Raw genomic sequence first — 15,453 nt, 5'->3', positions numbered from 1 at the left:
TGAAACTGCCAAGGAGACTGTGCCCCATTATTCTCTAATGCAAACCTCACAACAGAGAGCTGTGCAAATAACTGACTATTTTCGTTTGACTGGCAGTTCCTAAAAATATATTTTTTAAAAAAGTTCAGGTTGTACCATCAAACTTTTTGGGGATTTTCAGCAGGGAAAAGCAGGGTCATTTTTGTTCAGGTCAAACTAAACTTTATTTCACATTTGGGCATTTAACCTTGTTTTACTTTAGCAAAGAAAATGAAAGGCTAGATTCACAAAAAACATGGTGGTGGTGGTGCTGCCACCACTTACAACCTTTTATCCTGGTGGCTGGAGCACTCACATGGGATATTGAAGACCTGGGTTTGAATCCTTGCTCTGGAGTCTGAATCCTTGCTTCCCAGGTGACTGCCCTGACCTTCAGGCTATAGGGTATTTATCCATGAATTGTTCTCAGTCTCTCCTTTTGAAGCTGTTCCTCTGTGTAAATAATTAAATTGTCACTGAAGCAGGGACTGGAACCCAGATGTTCCCCCTCCCAAAGGGGAGCCCTAATCAGAGGGCTGTAAGTCATATTCTCTCTCTGGTCCAATGACTATTTCATTATTTTATACAAAGTGAAACCGCTTCAACAGAAGAAACTCTGAGATTTCCCCCACGTTGGAATACCCTGTAGCCTGGTGGTTAGGGCAGTCACCTAGGAAGTGAGAACCTGGGTTCAAGTCTCTGCTCCAGAAGGGATTTAAACCTGGGTCTCCCAGTCCATTAACCACTGGGCTAAAGTTTTATAAGGGGGAATCTCAACCTCCTCTAAACTTTTTTTTTTCTTTTTTTCATTTAAACCAAAACAGTTTGTTAAATCAACACTAGTGCACAAAATGTTCGGGCAACTCAAATCTGTATTTTTCGGTGAAAAAAGTTCTTTGGAAAAGCTTTGCCCATCTCTGTGCAAATGTCTTCTGCACCTTTCCCCCTTCTGGCCTTTGGGAGCTTCTGTTGATGCTGAATGTCTTTAGACTGCTGTGAGTTGCCAGGTGTGGAGACCTATCCGCAGTGTATTCCTATGTACACTTAGGTGCAATTCAAGGTGTATGGTCTGGTTGTCAGACTTTTGTCTTTCCCTCTACTTGTCATGGGAGTTGAGGACAGCAGGAAGTCACTTGTTTCTAATAACTCTACCACTGCTAATAGAGTGCTCCCTTTCTCAGCTGACAGCGCCTATTTAAAATTCACTCCTCTCTGGTGGTCTGCCAGAGCCTACAAAGGCCTTAAAGGCACACTTCAATGCTTGCTTTGTCTGGTGTGATTGTGTTTGTCTTTTTTAATGAGTGATACAATAAGGAACACAGGTTAGATGCATCACCTAGCTGCCATAGTGCTAGGCACTGTTGAAATTAGCAAATAAACCTGCTAATCTGCAGTGTTGTAGGGATGGGAAATCAAGAAAAATTGAAAAACCTTTTTGAAATGAAGTTCTTCTGTATGTTACAGTTGAAGAGTTACTATGATAGTTGAGTGCTGCTGGTGAATAGAAACTGCATCTTTCACCTTCTGGAGTTTCATAGGCAAGCTTCAATTGCTCTTTCCAATTTTACCACCTAATTTTAACGTTGCATTGCAACAACGCTGTTGTAAGTATAGTCTTCTCAGAGAAACAAATGCAAACTGCATCATGCAAAGCTCCAAGAAACTTGCAGTATAAATATTTTTATTGGGTTTTTTTACGTCTTCAGTAGCTGCTCATTCTTTTCCACCAGATCAAGATGAGTAAATTCATCCTGTATCAAACTTGGTGACTCTACTCTTGGACTTTCTACATTTGAGAATGAGCTGTATATCAAATCTGTGCAGTACTGCTCTCTGAACTATAATCCATGCCTTTTCTTCAGTACTATTGCAACTCTTCGTGTCCTGTCATTGTGCTATGGCTCTGAAATCTAAAGAATGTGAGAGCGATGGCCTGTATCTTTACCCTACGTGCCCTAAGTGGAATTGACATGAGGGTGAATGCAAAAATTCCAGGAACATTGTAGGATTAGACACAGTGTCCATTTGTGAGAGGTTGACGGTGCTCAGAGGATGGTGTTAATGAGGGAAAGAAAGACACAAAAAGCTTGCCGCTCTAATGTGTGACATGTGATGGCCAGGAAAATAAGTAAGTAAACAATATGAGAAAAATGCAGTATACGTGTAACTGCTAGCCCCATAAATGGGCATAAATGTTTTGTAAATCATATACCTAGTAAAACACATGACTGAAAATATTATACCACTTTGATTGACTTTAGGGGGGCTTCTGTACCAAATAATAAATATTTAGTGGAATGGGGAAGGACTGCCGTATAATATTTAACTGCAACATTTTTAGTTTATTTTTTAAACTAGGTTTGGGGAGTAAGAGACCAGTCTTCTTACAGGTTACGCACCCAAATATAATTTTATAAAAGAGTAATTATGGTTAACTGTATAACACAGCTTTTTAACAGTGGCTCATCAAAGGTACAAGTTCCTGGCTGATCTGATGTGTACAAGATAATGTAATTCAAATATGTAACTTATTAATGTATCTGAATTAAACTTGGAAACTATTAGTCTGATGTGAGTAACCAGTAAGTATGGGAAAGTCAAATATTAAGGCAAATGGGAGTCAAATTTTTAAAACAAAATTTGACTATCACTGAACAGCTATAATGACTTTGATTTCATTGTGATTATAGCTGTTTCTGCATTTTTAATAATTTCACCATATTAATATTTATCTTTCATTTAATTGTAAATTATAATTAATGATCAAGTTCCTCAAATCTGAGGACAAACTAGAGGAAATTTGGAAGAGATCAAGGTGATTGGATTTTGAGTATAAGAAGTAAACCAGAACCATCTAAGATTTATTAGTTGGATATTAAAAAACAAATCTCTTCAATTGGATACCAGGGGCTTTGTCACTTCTGCCAACACAAACATGGGTATCTCTGTAACAGCAGTATTACATCAAATTAGTTGGTGGCTTTTTTTTATTTTATTTTTTAAAAATTCTTGCCCTGAAATATACAGTTCATATTCAGCTTATCTCTTTTGAGAAAATGGCAGTTTAAATATTGAGCTTTTTCACTCCTCAAAGCTTTCCCCTTATAGAGTTAGACATGACACAAGCTAGACATCTCATATTTTAGTGTTACCTATTTTTTTGTTTGTGCCTTAGGGTTGAACTGTATTTGGTTTATAAACAAAACAAAAAAACTTAAAACTGAAATATCCATACATTCCCGAACAGGAGGTTTTTTGTTAAATTTGAGCATCTCTTTATGGTCATCTTGTGTGCTAGTTAAAAGTTCATATTTGTATTGTGGCAACATTTAGAGGCCTCAGTTGGGGATTAGGTTCCTTTGTGGTAGACACACACACACCACAACAACAAAATTATCCCTGCCCCAGAGATGGTGAGTGAAAGAGGACACCATTAACTTGAAATCTAAACTTCAGAAAACTAGTTAAATTCTAACCTGGCCCTGGCCTATTTTGGTATGTATACTTTTTCATTTTCTTGTCTTTTAAAATGCCCCCTTTCACACAATGCTGTGTGAAAGCCCTAAATGAAGAGAGGTTGACTAACCATCTGTACAGGGGAAATGATGAAACTCTAGACAATGTGCTGTCAAAAGCACAAAGTAAGCAAAACTGGGGGAAATCTCCCTAATCTGTGAGTTAGTGTCATCATATGCTTCACTTGTAACAACAGCAGGTAAAACGTTCAGACAGAAGTGACTTTTTAAAATTAACTGTGTCCCTTTAAACTTCACTTGAAAGATTTTCCTCATATCATCTTTCCTTTTCCACCTGTGATGTGATACTTAAATATACTCTGTGTGTTCTGACAGGTATGCAGTACCCTGAGATACAGACTTGTACATCTGAAGATATTTAGAAATAATCTTGAATAAATTATTTCTACCTCAATACAACTCTTATGGCTGAGTAAAACTAACTTGACTCTGATGATAAATATCTGCCTGTCTCCCCAAATTATGCATTACATGCTGCGGCCCTGATCCTGCAAGCTAGTTTTGCTGTGGGGCCTTGAACCCATGCAGAGCCCCCTTTGAAGTCAGTGGGACTCTGTAAGGGGGCAAAACCCCACCAGCATAGAACATCTGGTAGGATCAGGGTTTGAGTGTGTGTTGCAGAGATGAGCAGTGTCTGTTGTCCCCACTGTCCAAAGGCCCCGATCAGGATCAGGCATTTTTTGCAGTATGTACTGTATACCTGCATAGGAAGCTATGATCCCTGCCCAGAGAAGGAGCTCACAAACTAGTTCTAACCATGCAAATGAACAATGTTTCTGTATTTAATTTTACCTTTTAATTACATTTTAAGGTTGCATGATGGAATTTAAATTTTTCCAAGAAAAGCTGCACATTTTGGATCAGTATCGCTGAGATTGTCTTCTGTTTGCTCTACATTGAGTGGAGTCACTTGACACAAGCTTGCCCAAAGAGTACATAAAAATGGATCTCAAAGAAAGCTGCCCAAGTGTTAGCATTCCCAGCTCTGATGAACATAGAGAGAAGAAAAAGAGGTTTACTGTAAGTATGTTAGCATTTCTCTAGACAGACTACATATGTGCTTTGTTTTGTACATTAGCACACATCTTAAATATCTGACTATTTTTGTGTTCTCCACATACTGATGACAGAAATTGGTGTTTGCTCAAATGCAAATGATATGTACTGGACATAATGAACAAAATGCTTTACACAATTAATCTTCACGCAGAATAGGATTTTTATTCTAGAGTTTGTCACTTTTTATAGATATAGTTCTGGTTTACAAATTCTTGATATCCCTTTAAGCAAAACTGCAGCATTTTTTTTTTTTCATATTTGGAATTTAGTGTATAAATGTGGGGGCAGGGGGATTTTTTTGCCCTAGCATATCAGATCCAAATGTTGCCATATCTTTTCTGTAAAAAACATAAAATCCCAAAGAGTGAGGTGTATTTTAAAAAAAATGACAAGAAAAAGGTGAGCTCCTGAGTTTAGACACTCCACATTTATTTTACATCTTTACAGTTGTTTTCTTAATGTTTTTATGTGCTTTTAAAGGAAACTCATCACTTGTAATTCATTCTCTCTCTCTCTCTCAATCTTATGCTCTTGAAAGTTTTTTTTCCCACCCTCATTTTTTCCTTTTGGCCTCCTGATAGACACATTTCGTAATCATGCAGGCTTTTTTTTTTTTTCTTTTTTTAATTTGGTAGCAGGCAGTACTTGTTTTTTGTTTAGTGGTGCAAAGAATCTTACTTAATACAGGAAGTAAAGTGGTTTTGGGTGGTTTTGTCTTTGCTTCTATGTCTGTTAGGGTATAAAGAATGCATCGTAATGCTTTCTTTCAAAAATATGATCCGATTCATTGCCCTGTTGTGCAATTTCCTCCTGAAACTGAGAGATGCTGATTAGCTTGTTCTATTTTTCTAGAGAATTAGTAAATCCAAGGGTGTTTCACTGATGAAAACTAGTGCAAGGTTTATGTCTGTTTTCAGCCTACAGTACAGTTATTCTCTTTATCTTCAGAAGGCAAAGAATATTACTTTATGTAGTCAATGTAAACATTCAAGTATATCATAATGTAACTATGTTTTGGGGAGTGGGGAAATGGGGAAAAGAAAAAGGGTGCTTGGTTAACTTGCAGTTTAAGAGCTAAAGTTTGAGAATGCCTGAGGGTCGGTATGTGTTGGAAGTGTATTTCGTACGACTTTGTGAATTTGAACGAAGTTTGCTCTCTCGAAAGTCTCTGATCTTCCTACAGCAAAATTAGCACATTGTACTGCCTAAATGTTAATTCTTTACAGACTTGTGAGTGGTCGGACATTTGTCCTGAAATTTCCTGCTGTGGTAAGTTCACCAGTCACAGCACTAGAACACACAAGGCAATGACAGTCCCCAGAGTTTTAAGCACCAGGTCATGTAGAACTTTTTAGGCAGAAAATCAGCTGTAGCCTAGAGTCTTGTCTTCCCTGGCACTCCTACTTGTGGAGCTGCACCAACATTAGCAACAGTGGGGAAATTTTAGAGAGAAGAGGTGACAGTAGGCACAGTCTAACCAGGTGAATGTTCCCTACAGAAGCACAGTGCTCAGTTTTGGCCTCTTCCACTTGATATCAAGGACTAATTAGCAGCCTGACAAATTATACTTTTTCACAGCAAAGCTTGTGGGTTTGTCATATTTTAGGATTTAATAACACTATCAGCCAAGAAGCGATGGGTGCAATAATTTCAGTAGTAGACCTGCATCCTCCAGAATATTTTTATGGCTATTATACTGCATTTATTTTCTCTCCTCTTGCAAACCCATATTGCAGTGACTCTCCGGAGCCCCTGGGCATTGCTCCTTGAGCCTGCAGGAGGGGATTCCTAAAAGGAGGCACAGACACCCATGAGGAAAGCATTATTGTAAAAACCATAAAAAAGATGGAGGATTCTTGCACTTAGATGTGTCACTTTTCTTGAACTGCTTGAACACCCAGAAGGTGAGAGGACAGTGTCTCAAAGTCCTAAGCTTTAGGGATGCCACTCCATTCTATTCCCATTCACCCCACAAGAATTGAACAGTGTAGTTGCCAGTAATGTGGACAAAAGTGCATGTCTGCAGAATATGGTGGGGGTGTCCTCCCCGGGTGAAAAGATGGTACTAGTTGGTAATGCTCAACACTAGGCTAAACTACCACATATTTGTAGTTTGAGTGTTTTGGCTTTTGGGGTAAGATACAGGAGTTTTTCCTTAGTTGGGAAGGCAGGAGATGTCTTTTTAGAAGAAAAAGAAACAGCCCGCCCTTGACTGGCTGATTTTATGACTGTCAGAGGCCTCCACTGCAGGTCTGATGTCAGGGAGTAATCTAAAACAGGGTCCTTTATAGGTGAGAGTCCCTGGTGTGTTTCTTCTCCCATGACTAATAATTCTTGCTAAGCAGTTTGACTTTTAATTTTAAAAGTAATGTTCAAGTCAGCTTCTGACTTCATCCCAATGGGAACAGAGATCTGCATGTACTCCATTTAAAAAATTAGGATTCATGGGAAGAGACCTGGACAATCCATTTGCCCAGCCATTATTTTTGTGCTTAGCCATAAGAGGGTGGCCCTGTCTAGTGGCAGACACCAACAAACAAAGGAAAAAGAATACTGTCCCTTTAAAACACCAGCCTCCCTGCTTTGGCCCCTTTATAGTAAATTAAGACTTGTCTCATCTTGGTTCCCCAGGTGGCTGAGCCCGATCAGCCTCACTTCAGCTGCAGATAATCCAAGGAAAAGAGTAGTTCTAGCTGACATGGTTAACTCCGTCTGTTTCCCAGGTTCATGCCACCACCCTAGCTTAATACAGAAGTTGCTGGCTCTGCTCTCTCTATCCCTAATCTGGGGGAGGGAAGGAACAATCCTTCACGTAAATTTCATTGGAGCTCCTGGTTACATCTTGGTCTGAGAGTCTCCTGACTTGATTATCTTCCTGGGGTTGGCAGGAGCAAAGAGCAGTCCTGGATTTGAGTAAAGCAGCCACTTTCTGGAATCTTCATGCTACAACAGCAGCACCACATCTGAGGGGAGTGAGACTGGGCGCTTCCTCCTTCTCTCTCAGAACTGTCTTGCAATTTTTCCTTCCTGTTTTTCTGTGCCTTCGTGAGCCTAGATGGGGATCCTCCCTTTTCCAGCTGGCAGGCCAGCCAACTTCTCTGTGCTGGAGAAGGTGCTTTGCCTGGCTCCCTTGGAAAATAACTAACTCCTCCCTGCCTGACTTCCAGGAGAGTGTTTATAGCCCATTACACTAACTCATATGCTTTCATTAGTCATAGCAGTGTAAGTGCGAATCCATAGATACTTCAGAAGAAGAATCACTTAGCTATAAATAGTAACTGCGTGCATCATCTCTCTTCTCCTCTTTGGGAGGTGTCTAATTCTGCGGTTTCAGTTTGAGCATGATTGAAGCAGAATGAATGGTTATGTAAACAGGTTTGGAGTGTATGCCTTTCTGGAAACATGAGTGTCAAACACTACTCTTTTTTAAATAGATTCTTTGCTAGACTTGATTGTCAACTTTGTACGGTAATGATGCATCCTACAAACACTTTTAAGCAGTCTAACTCCACAGATACTATCTGCAGAGGGGTTGCTTTTACAGATAAGTGATTAGTTATATGCTGGATGTACAGCTTTCTCCCACTTGCCTGTTTTCTTCAAGACATGCTACTCAACAAAAGCTTGGGTCAGGATGATCTTCAGTGATAACCATGTGCTTTTTGGGGGGCTAACAGTACTATGAAGGCTTGCTTCCTTAGTATTTGCTTTTAAAACAAATGTATAGATTCAGTTTGTTTATATTCTTAACTTATAAAGACCTGATTAAATTTCTGTAGAATGAGGCCACTTTCATTCTTGCACCCTTGCATTGGACTTGAGGCTTTGGAGGCTTTCCTCATTCCCCGCTCTCCCCCACAAAGTGGATCTGTATTAGTGTTTTAGTATCTAGTAGCAAGATGCTTCTACTGAATGTGTATTAATCTTATGGCGTTTATATAGTAGTTTTACTGATGTTTAAGGCTCCACTTCAAAACAAATGAGCATTTGCAGCTTACAGAAAGCAGGATTTGTTAATCTTGGGTTGTTGCTTGTATGAAGTTGTAGTAAGAAACAAGTAGCTTAGTGAGAAATATGTTTGTGTGTACATACATACACATATAAGCCCCCCAAAAACAAAACAGATGGCTTTTCTGAAACTGATTGTTGGCATTTACTCTGCCTTTGTGTTCCCACAGGTTTACAAAGTATTGGTCTCCGTTGGTAGAAATGAGTGGTTTGTCTTCAGGCGATACGCTGAGTTTGATAAATTGTACAACACAGTGAGTAAGATGCATTCTAAAGAGTCACACTAAAATCACACAAAGGAATGCTTGTTTGCTGTATTGTGGTTTGAATTCATTCGTTCATGGTGTATAGTCGTGTTCCACATTAAATCATCAGAGACTGTTTTTCACTAGTTTCAACTTTAATAGGATTTAGAGGTGTGTGGTTTGGGTTTTTTTGGGGGTGTGGATATTATTGAATAAGTATGTGTGTGGTGGATATTTGAAATCTATTTGTCTTTGTTTTTTTTAAGAAGTAATCACTTTAGAATTTATTTTGCAAGGAAATAAAGGAAACTAGTGTATAGATAGTTGTTTAGTCTCTAAGGTGCCACTAGTACTCCTTTTCATTTTGCGAATACAGACTAACACGGCTGCTACTCTGAAACCTTTGAAAAATTTGTTTCTTAAAATACTTGAAAGTCAGTTAAGAGTTGTCATGATTTCCTGTAGGGAAAGACTTGATCCAGCTAAAATAAGACTTTGCAGCTGCAGACTCATGGAAATTCAGTGGACCTCTTGGGTTCGTTGCTGGCAGAGGCTGCTACTACTGTACACGCTTAGAGGAGAGCAAGCAGGGCCAGTCCTAGGCATGTGCCAATTTTGTTGTCATCCAGGGCAATGCACTTCTGGGGACCCTATTGTCTGCACTCCTTCCTAGTATGTACTCACCTAAAGTCACTGCCTCCTGATCTTACAAGAGGAACTAACCCCCCACAGCCTGTCAGATATATGTGTTGTGAGCCAAACCCCCTTTCAGCTTCTGAAACCACCCTCTCTGGCACCCTTGGTGACATGCACTCTTCTCTGCTCTGTCCACACACCTTGTTTTACCTAGGTGACTGAAGTCTGCCTGGGATCCCATATGTTGTACTTGGCAAACCTCTTAGACTACCCATGGGGTCAAGGGAGAAAGAAAGCCTCTTCAGTGGCTGAAGAATGCTGATTAGGCATCATATAGCCCACACATCTGGATTGTCAGAGAACGTCACTGCTGTCATGAAGCGCAGTCGGCCCCAGCCTTTCTAATGCAAGTGGAGGTTCTTAGAGAAATTAGCCAGGTGAAAAGGGACATCTGCCCCAATTTCTCTTCTTTACTCCTGAAAAGAAGGGAGGGAGCTGGACATTCCAAAGGACTCTGCAAAGTGAATAGCATGTTAAGGAAGAACTTGCTATGCCAAATGGAGTTGATATTGAAACTTGCTTATGGGGTAACTGGAGAAAGAGACCACCAGCTCTTAAATCAGAGGAGAAGAAATAGTCTCCAAAATAGAGAGAGATGTATCTGCTGCTCCTTCCACCATCTAAAAATTGTGACTTTTAAACACACGGGCTTTGTGGAGATCAAGGAGAATGAATTGGAAGGTGTTAGTGTCTTTATCTCTACTAAGATTTCTACCATATTATTATAAACTCCTTAGTTTTCCTTCCTATTCCCTCTATTGTTTGGCCTCCTACATAGTATGAATAAATTCTGCATCTGAAATCCTCTCTGGATGCACTTTTTCATATAAGTTCACTCCGTGCCTCTCAAAGGCATGTTACCATTGTGCATCCTTTATTGGTGGATTACTTTGCTTCTCAATAGCTAGGGCAAAGTGTCTGAATTTCAGCTATCATGCCTAGGGGCTCCTTACTCCAAAGGTTAAGAGCAGTCCTAGAGATTGCTTTGCTGTGGTGTAAACCTGGATCCTGACTTTCAGGCTATACATATACAAGGAGGAGTGACTAAGAAAAGTCTGAGAGTGAACACGGAGTTTTCTTCTACCAGATTATTCTGCAACACTGAGTGCTTGGAATTCTTGTTTTGTTTTTAGGTCATTGTAGTTGTACTTGGATTTGGGCAAAGATTCACTCTCACAAGCCAGTCTCTTCTTTGAATAGGTCTGTCTGCTGCAGTGACAGCATCCAATCCCTGGAAGGTTGTAGGTGTTTGGAAATGCATTGGACTCATCATAGACTTATCCACTGAGGTTGTCAATACCTGTAATCCTAGCCAGAAGACTGCTTTTTTTCTCTCCTCCCCTCCCCCCAAAGAAGCTAACTGGGCCAGAGGAGGCAATGTAATAAAGAACATTTCTAATAACCATAGACGCCAAAAGCCCTGCTTACAACAAGGTTGAACTTGTCTCCTAACCAGGTTACAAATTGTAACGCACTGGTTAAATGGGGCCTAGACAATTTGTTTATATGCAGATCAACCTTCTGTCTCCACACTCCCCTTTGTACTAATCCCAACAAAGACAATATTGAGGACACAAAAAGTGATGCTAGTAGTCTGAAGTTCAAACTCTCTGCAAATTGAGAGTAAAATATGCCTACATCAAGCAATTATTTATAGGAGTCCAAATATCTAAATATGAAGATGGTGTTTGTTTTTTAGCTGAAGAAACAATTTCCCACTATGAACCTGAAGATTCCAGCTAAAAGAATATTTGGAGACAATTTTGATCCAGGTAAACTGTCACTTGGTTATTATTCCTTTATTTTGTTCTTTATTTGGGATTTAATCTATCTTGCTTGCACAGAATTAAGTTTAAATCGATCTAACAAGGACTGCAGTCCCGTAGTAGGGCCTTTCCTTGCTACTGAACCAAAGTAAACAAACTACATCAAAAGTGGAGAGAGAAATAAAGATTTTAAAATATCTTTGGTAATGGTTACATGTTGATGCCTGCTGGTAGAGTAGCCCTTTTGGTATGAATGAGAAGAATACTCTTGGGAGTAAGGGCTTGATACTGCACAATTGAAGTCGATAAGAATTTTGTCACTGACTTCAGTGCTAGCAGGATCAGGACCAGTATGCTCTCCAATACAAAATCTAGGCCATTGTGACTGCACACTTTGAATTCTTGTCGCATGCGCAGGTGCAGTTCAGATCTATTGGGTTGAGTACATTTTTGCTTTTTAAAATATATAAAATAATGAAAAAGTTAAATAGGGACTGGAGCCCCTATTCTTTCCCATTTCATATTTTTTTCTATACAAAATCCTCATGTGTAAGCCCAGTTATATTCAGACGCTTTTTTTTCTGTTAACTAACTTCCATTAAAGTAGTATAAAAATGCAAAATTAAAAACTTGTTTTGCTATGAATTCATTGAATGATTCTTTCTAATTACACTTTTCCCCTCCTCCCCAGATTTTATTAAACAGAGAAGAGCAGGACTGAATGAATTCATTCAAAATTTAGTTAGACAGCCAGAGCTATGCAACCAGTAAGTTGTTTCTCTTCTGTTTTGTTATGGCTATTTAAATGACACGGGATATATTCCAAAAATATATGATTGATGGACATTAAATACACTTTAGTTGGGTACAAAATGTGTTATCTATGGTAAATGTAAAATGTTATAATAGAGACAAAGTGGGTGAGGTAATAGCTTTTAATGAACCACCTTCTGTTGGGGGAAGAGAAGACAAGTTTTCGAGCTAAACAGAGCTGTTCTTCAGGTGACGTCTGTGCAGCTCAAAAGCTCTCTTCCCCCAACAGAAAGTGGTCCATTAAAAGTTATTACTTTACCCACATTGTCTCTCATATTTCCTGGGACCAACACAACTGCAACAGAACAGCAAACTACTACTATAATACTAAGTTATCTCTAAGATTACAATTCTTTTGTTTTTAAGATATATCCAAAACGATGCAATTGTCATGTAAACACTTGGCTTGCTTTCTTAAAGCCTTTTATGTGTACAAACTTGCCACCCTTTTAATTAAACACTGTTTTAGCTAAACCAGTACAAATTCCATGAGAACACTTACCTGAAATGCTATTCTTAAATCAGAGTTAGTTTAAACCTACTCCGAATCAATTTAATAAATAAATGTCCCCCCAGTCTTCTGCGTTGCTTTAATTAAGTCTGTGTAAAATCATACCTCTAGTTAAAATGATGCAAATCTGAATATAAACAAACATTTATAAACATGAGTACATTTAGATTTCTGCTTTCATTCACTTGCTCTACTTAATTTGCCAATCTGCAATACCAGTGGAATTGTTCTGTTTTTAGCTAGAAAACAACCATTCGTAAACAGGGAACGTTGCCTCGAGAGCTTGCAGCATGCATCAGATACTCTTTTTCTGCTTTGTGAACAGCTTTGAGGCCTCATAAACCTGAAACATGTGCTTCCTTTTATCAAAAGCATTCTGTATACTCTTCCTAGTGACAAGTGGAAAAAGCTTCTAGACATGACAAAAAAATCTTTGTGATGGAACAATTTTCCAGTAAAGGAAAAAGTGTTGGATCATAGTGGATCATACCACTGTCCTCAGCTGCAAAACAGTGAAGAGCAGTTCTCAAATAACAGATTATGTTCCAACAATCAATCTTTATTTCTTTCTCACATATTAAACAGGAAAACTTCTTTAAATTATTTTTAATAGTCCACAGACTTTTTTCCTATTCCTGGTTCTTTAAACATTCAGCTGTGAAATATTTCAGTTAATAGCTTTTTGAATATACCTTTTTCCAAAGCTGAACACTTGACTGTTTTAACAAGAGGATCATAAACTTTTCTCTGAGCCTAGAAACAGACTTTTTTCCCCCTTGAATCTGATCTGAAAAGCTCAAGAAGATTTAACAGTACATAAATTAGATTTTTAATCTATTTTAAGTACTTAATCTAGCACTAACCATTCCAGTTCAGTGAAGACCAGTGTAAACCACTATTAGAAACTGAAGATTTTAAGGTCTGCTATTCCTCCCCTCCCCCAATAATTAGACAACTAACTAGAAATGTATTTAATGAACAAAGAATAAAGGCTTAGTCCTGCGCTCACTAAAGTAAACTACTACTTCTGTGGGAGAAGGATCAAGCTGTTGACTTTGTAGTGCAGTACAGAATGGAATTGAAATGCATTTGTTCCACGTGTTTTTTTTTTCTTTCAGTGCAGTGATTATTAAAATACTAGATTTAAAATATTTCACTATATCATTATTTGCTGTTGTTCTTAAAATACATTTTAAGAAGATGGTAGCCAATTTCTTTGTGAATGACCACAATGAATCATACTGATTTATATAAAAGTCCACAGCCTTAGTTTTGTCTACCAGTCAATATTAGTAACAGACAAAAGTCAAGCCTTTAGTGAAGTTCTTGTAAAATCCATTCCCATTGGAAACTAACTATTAAAGGGGGAAAATGACCACTGTGTCCTTAAAAGTGGCCAATTAAACAAACTTATTTTCTAGACACTTTTTCCTTAACCTGCTACATGTACACTCAACTAAGTAGATTAGTAACCTGAAATGAATTAGTATGGCGGCGGGGGGGGGGGGAGGGGGAGGAAAGAGAGAGAGAAAAATGTTGAGTACTGTGTGTGCACTCCAATAAACTTTCCGTAGCTCTTATCTGCTACACTACATGATGCATTAAGACAAGTGCTAGGCGGTTCTACTTCCAGTCCTGCTTTGGCAAACCATACTGGTGTTGCTGGGAAATATGGAGAATTTTTTCTGTTTCAGAGGATCCTTGGGTCTGCAATTTGTCCTTTGACTCTTGTACCAAAAGCAAATCCTCATGCTTCAGCATATGGAGCCAACCAATTACTGTAAAGCGGGTTAGAAAGATAGTTGCAAGAAATTCCGTAGTGGTCAATTGTGGATCTTCCTGTGAAGTGTCAGGTACTAGCCACCATTGTCAAAGATGGGATTCCGAGCTAGATGGATCATTGGTTTGACCTGTTATGGTAGTTCCTATGTGGATTAGCTTTAGACTCCAAATTTTTACTGTTTGCTTTATTTTAGAGAGAATAAATAGTCTCTCATCCACAGACTATAGGTATCTTGCAGAAAAGTTTCGGAAAAGATGGAGAATATGAACTAACATTTCTGTCTTGCTGATTCCTAATCTAGAATAAGAGGCTAGGAATTCTTCTCTTGTTAATACAGTTGAGCCCTAATCCTCTGAGCAGCTCTTTAAGTTGGGCTGTCCTCCCCCTCAGCTGTAGGCCTTTACTGAAAAGATGATACATGCAGTTGTCTATCAGAACACTCTTTTAAGAAGCAGCTTAAAACCAAGTGCATAAAATAGAATGCATTAAAGGCTTAGCATAGTTTTAAAATAATTCTAGTAGCTCCTTAAGGAAAACTAGAACATAGCATAACTCCACTAGATGACGTTGGTGATAGCCGTGTCCTCTATGTTAAATAAACTGCCAATTTTTGCAGTGAGAGACATGAACAATAGTCATTCTAGAAACGAAATTGAATCATTGGGTCCTCATGGTTCCAACATCAACTGAAAAAAACAAATATAACATCACTAGATCCCAGGATCCCAGTCTTTGGGTTATTCCTGCTTGGGATCTCTCCATCCGAAGACGGCTCCCTTATGCTAGTGAGTCTGAAGTTATTTCTACCTTAACCTTTTTTTAAAATCCAGAGGGAAATTCTGCTAGTGTATTATATGTTAAATATATTCAGTGTCCCCTTTTTAAATCAAGTGTTTATTTTTTATTTTGTTAATCTAGGTGTCTAAGCATATGGCAGGAGTAGTTTGTGTATTTATTTTGTAACATTAGTCTATTAGTCATGTATTGTAGAAGTCTTACTACATATTTGTACAGTAGC

The 15,453-nt window shown here is 38.6% G+C and overlaps 1 protein-coding gene across 15 annotated transcripts in view; it reads left to right on the top strand.

Annotated features, from left to right (window-relative positions):
- The window catches only part of SGK3 (serum/glucocorticoid regulated kinase family member 3), a 90,093-nt gene that overhangs the window by 48,773 nt on the left and 25,867 nt on the right, over positions 1–15,453 (top strand). For 8 of the 15 annotated variants that reach the window (XM_075125157.1, XM_048840842.2, XM_048840844.2 and 5 more), the window contains 4 exons: positions 4,366–4,574; positions 8,792–8,875; positions 11,262–11,334; positions 12,020–12,095. In XM_075125157.1, the coding sequence (XP_074981258.1) occupies positions 4,497–4,574; positions 8,792–8,875; positions 11,262–11,334; positions 12,020–12,095 (311 nt within the window). In that variant the 5' untranslated portion in view covers positions 4,366–4,496. Of the gene's footprint in view, positions 1–4,365; positions 4,575–8,791; positions 8,876–11,261; positions 11,335–12,019; positions 12,096–15,453 lie in introns of those variants that run through there. The other 7 variants (XM_075125158.1, XM_048840852.2, XM_048840840.2 and 4 more) reach the window with 3 other exon arrangements.

This window comes from Caretta caretta, chromosome 2, assembly GCF_965140235.1.
Source record: "Caretta caretta isolate rCarCar2 chromosome 2, rCarCar1.hap1, whole genome shotgun sequence".
Classification (NCBI taxonomy): Eukaryota; Metazoa; Chordata; order Testudines; family Cheloniidae; genus Caretta; species Caretta caretta.
Note: the sequence above shows the minus strand (reverse complement) of the source record. Positions and strands in the feature narration are given on the sequence as shown.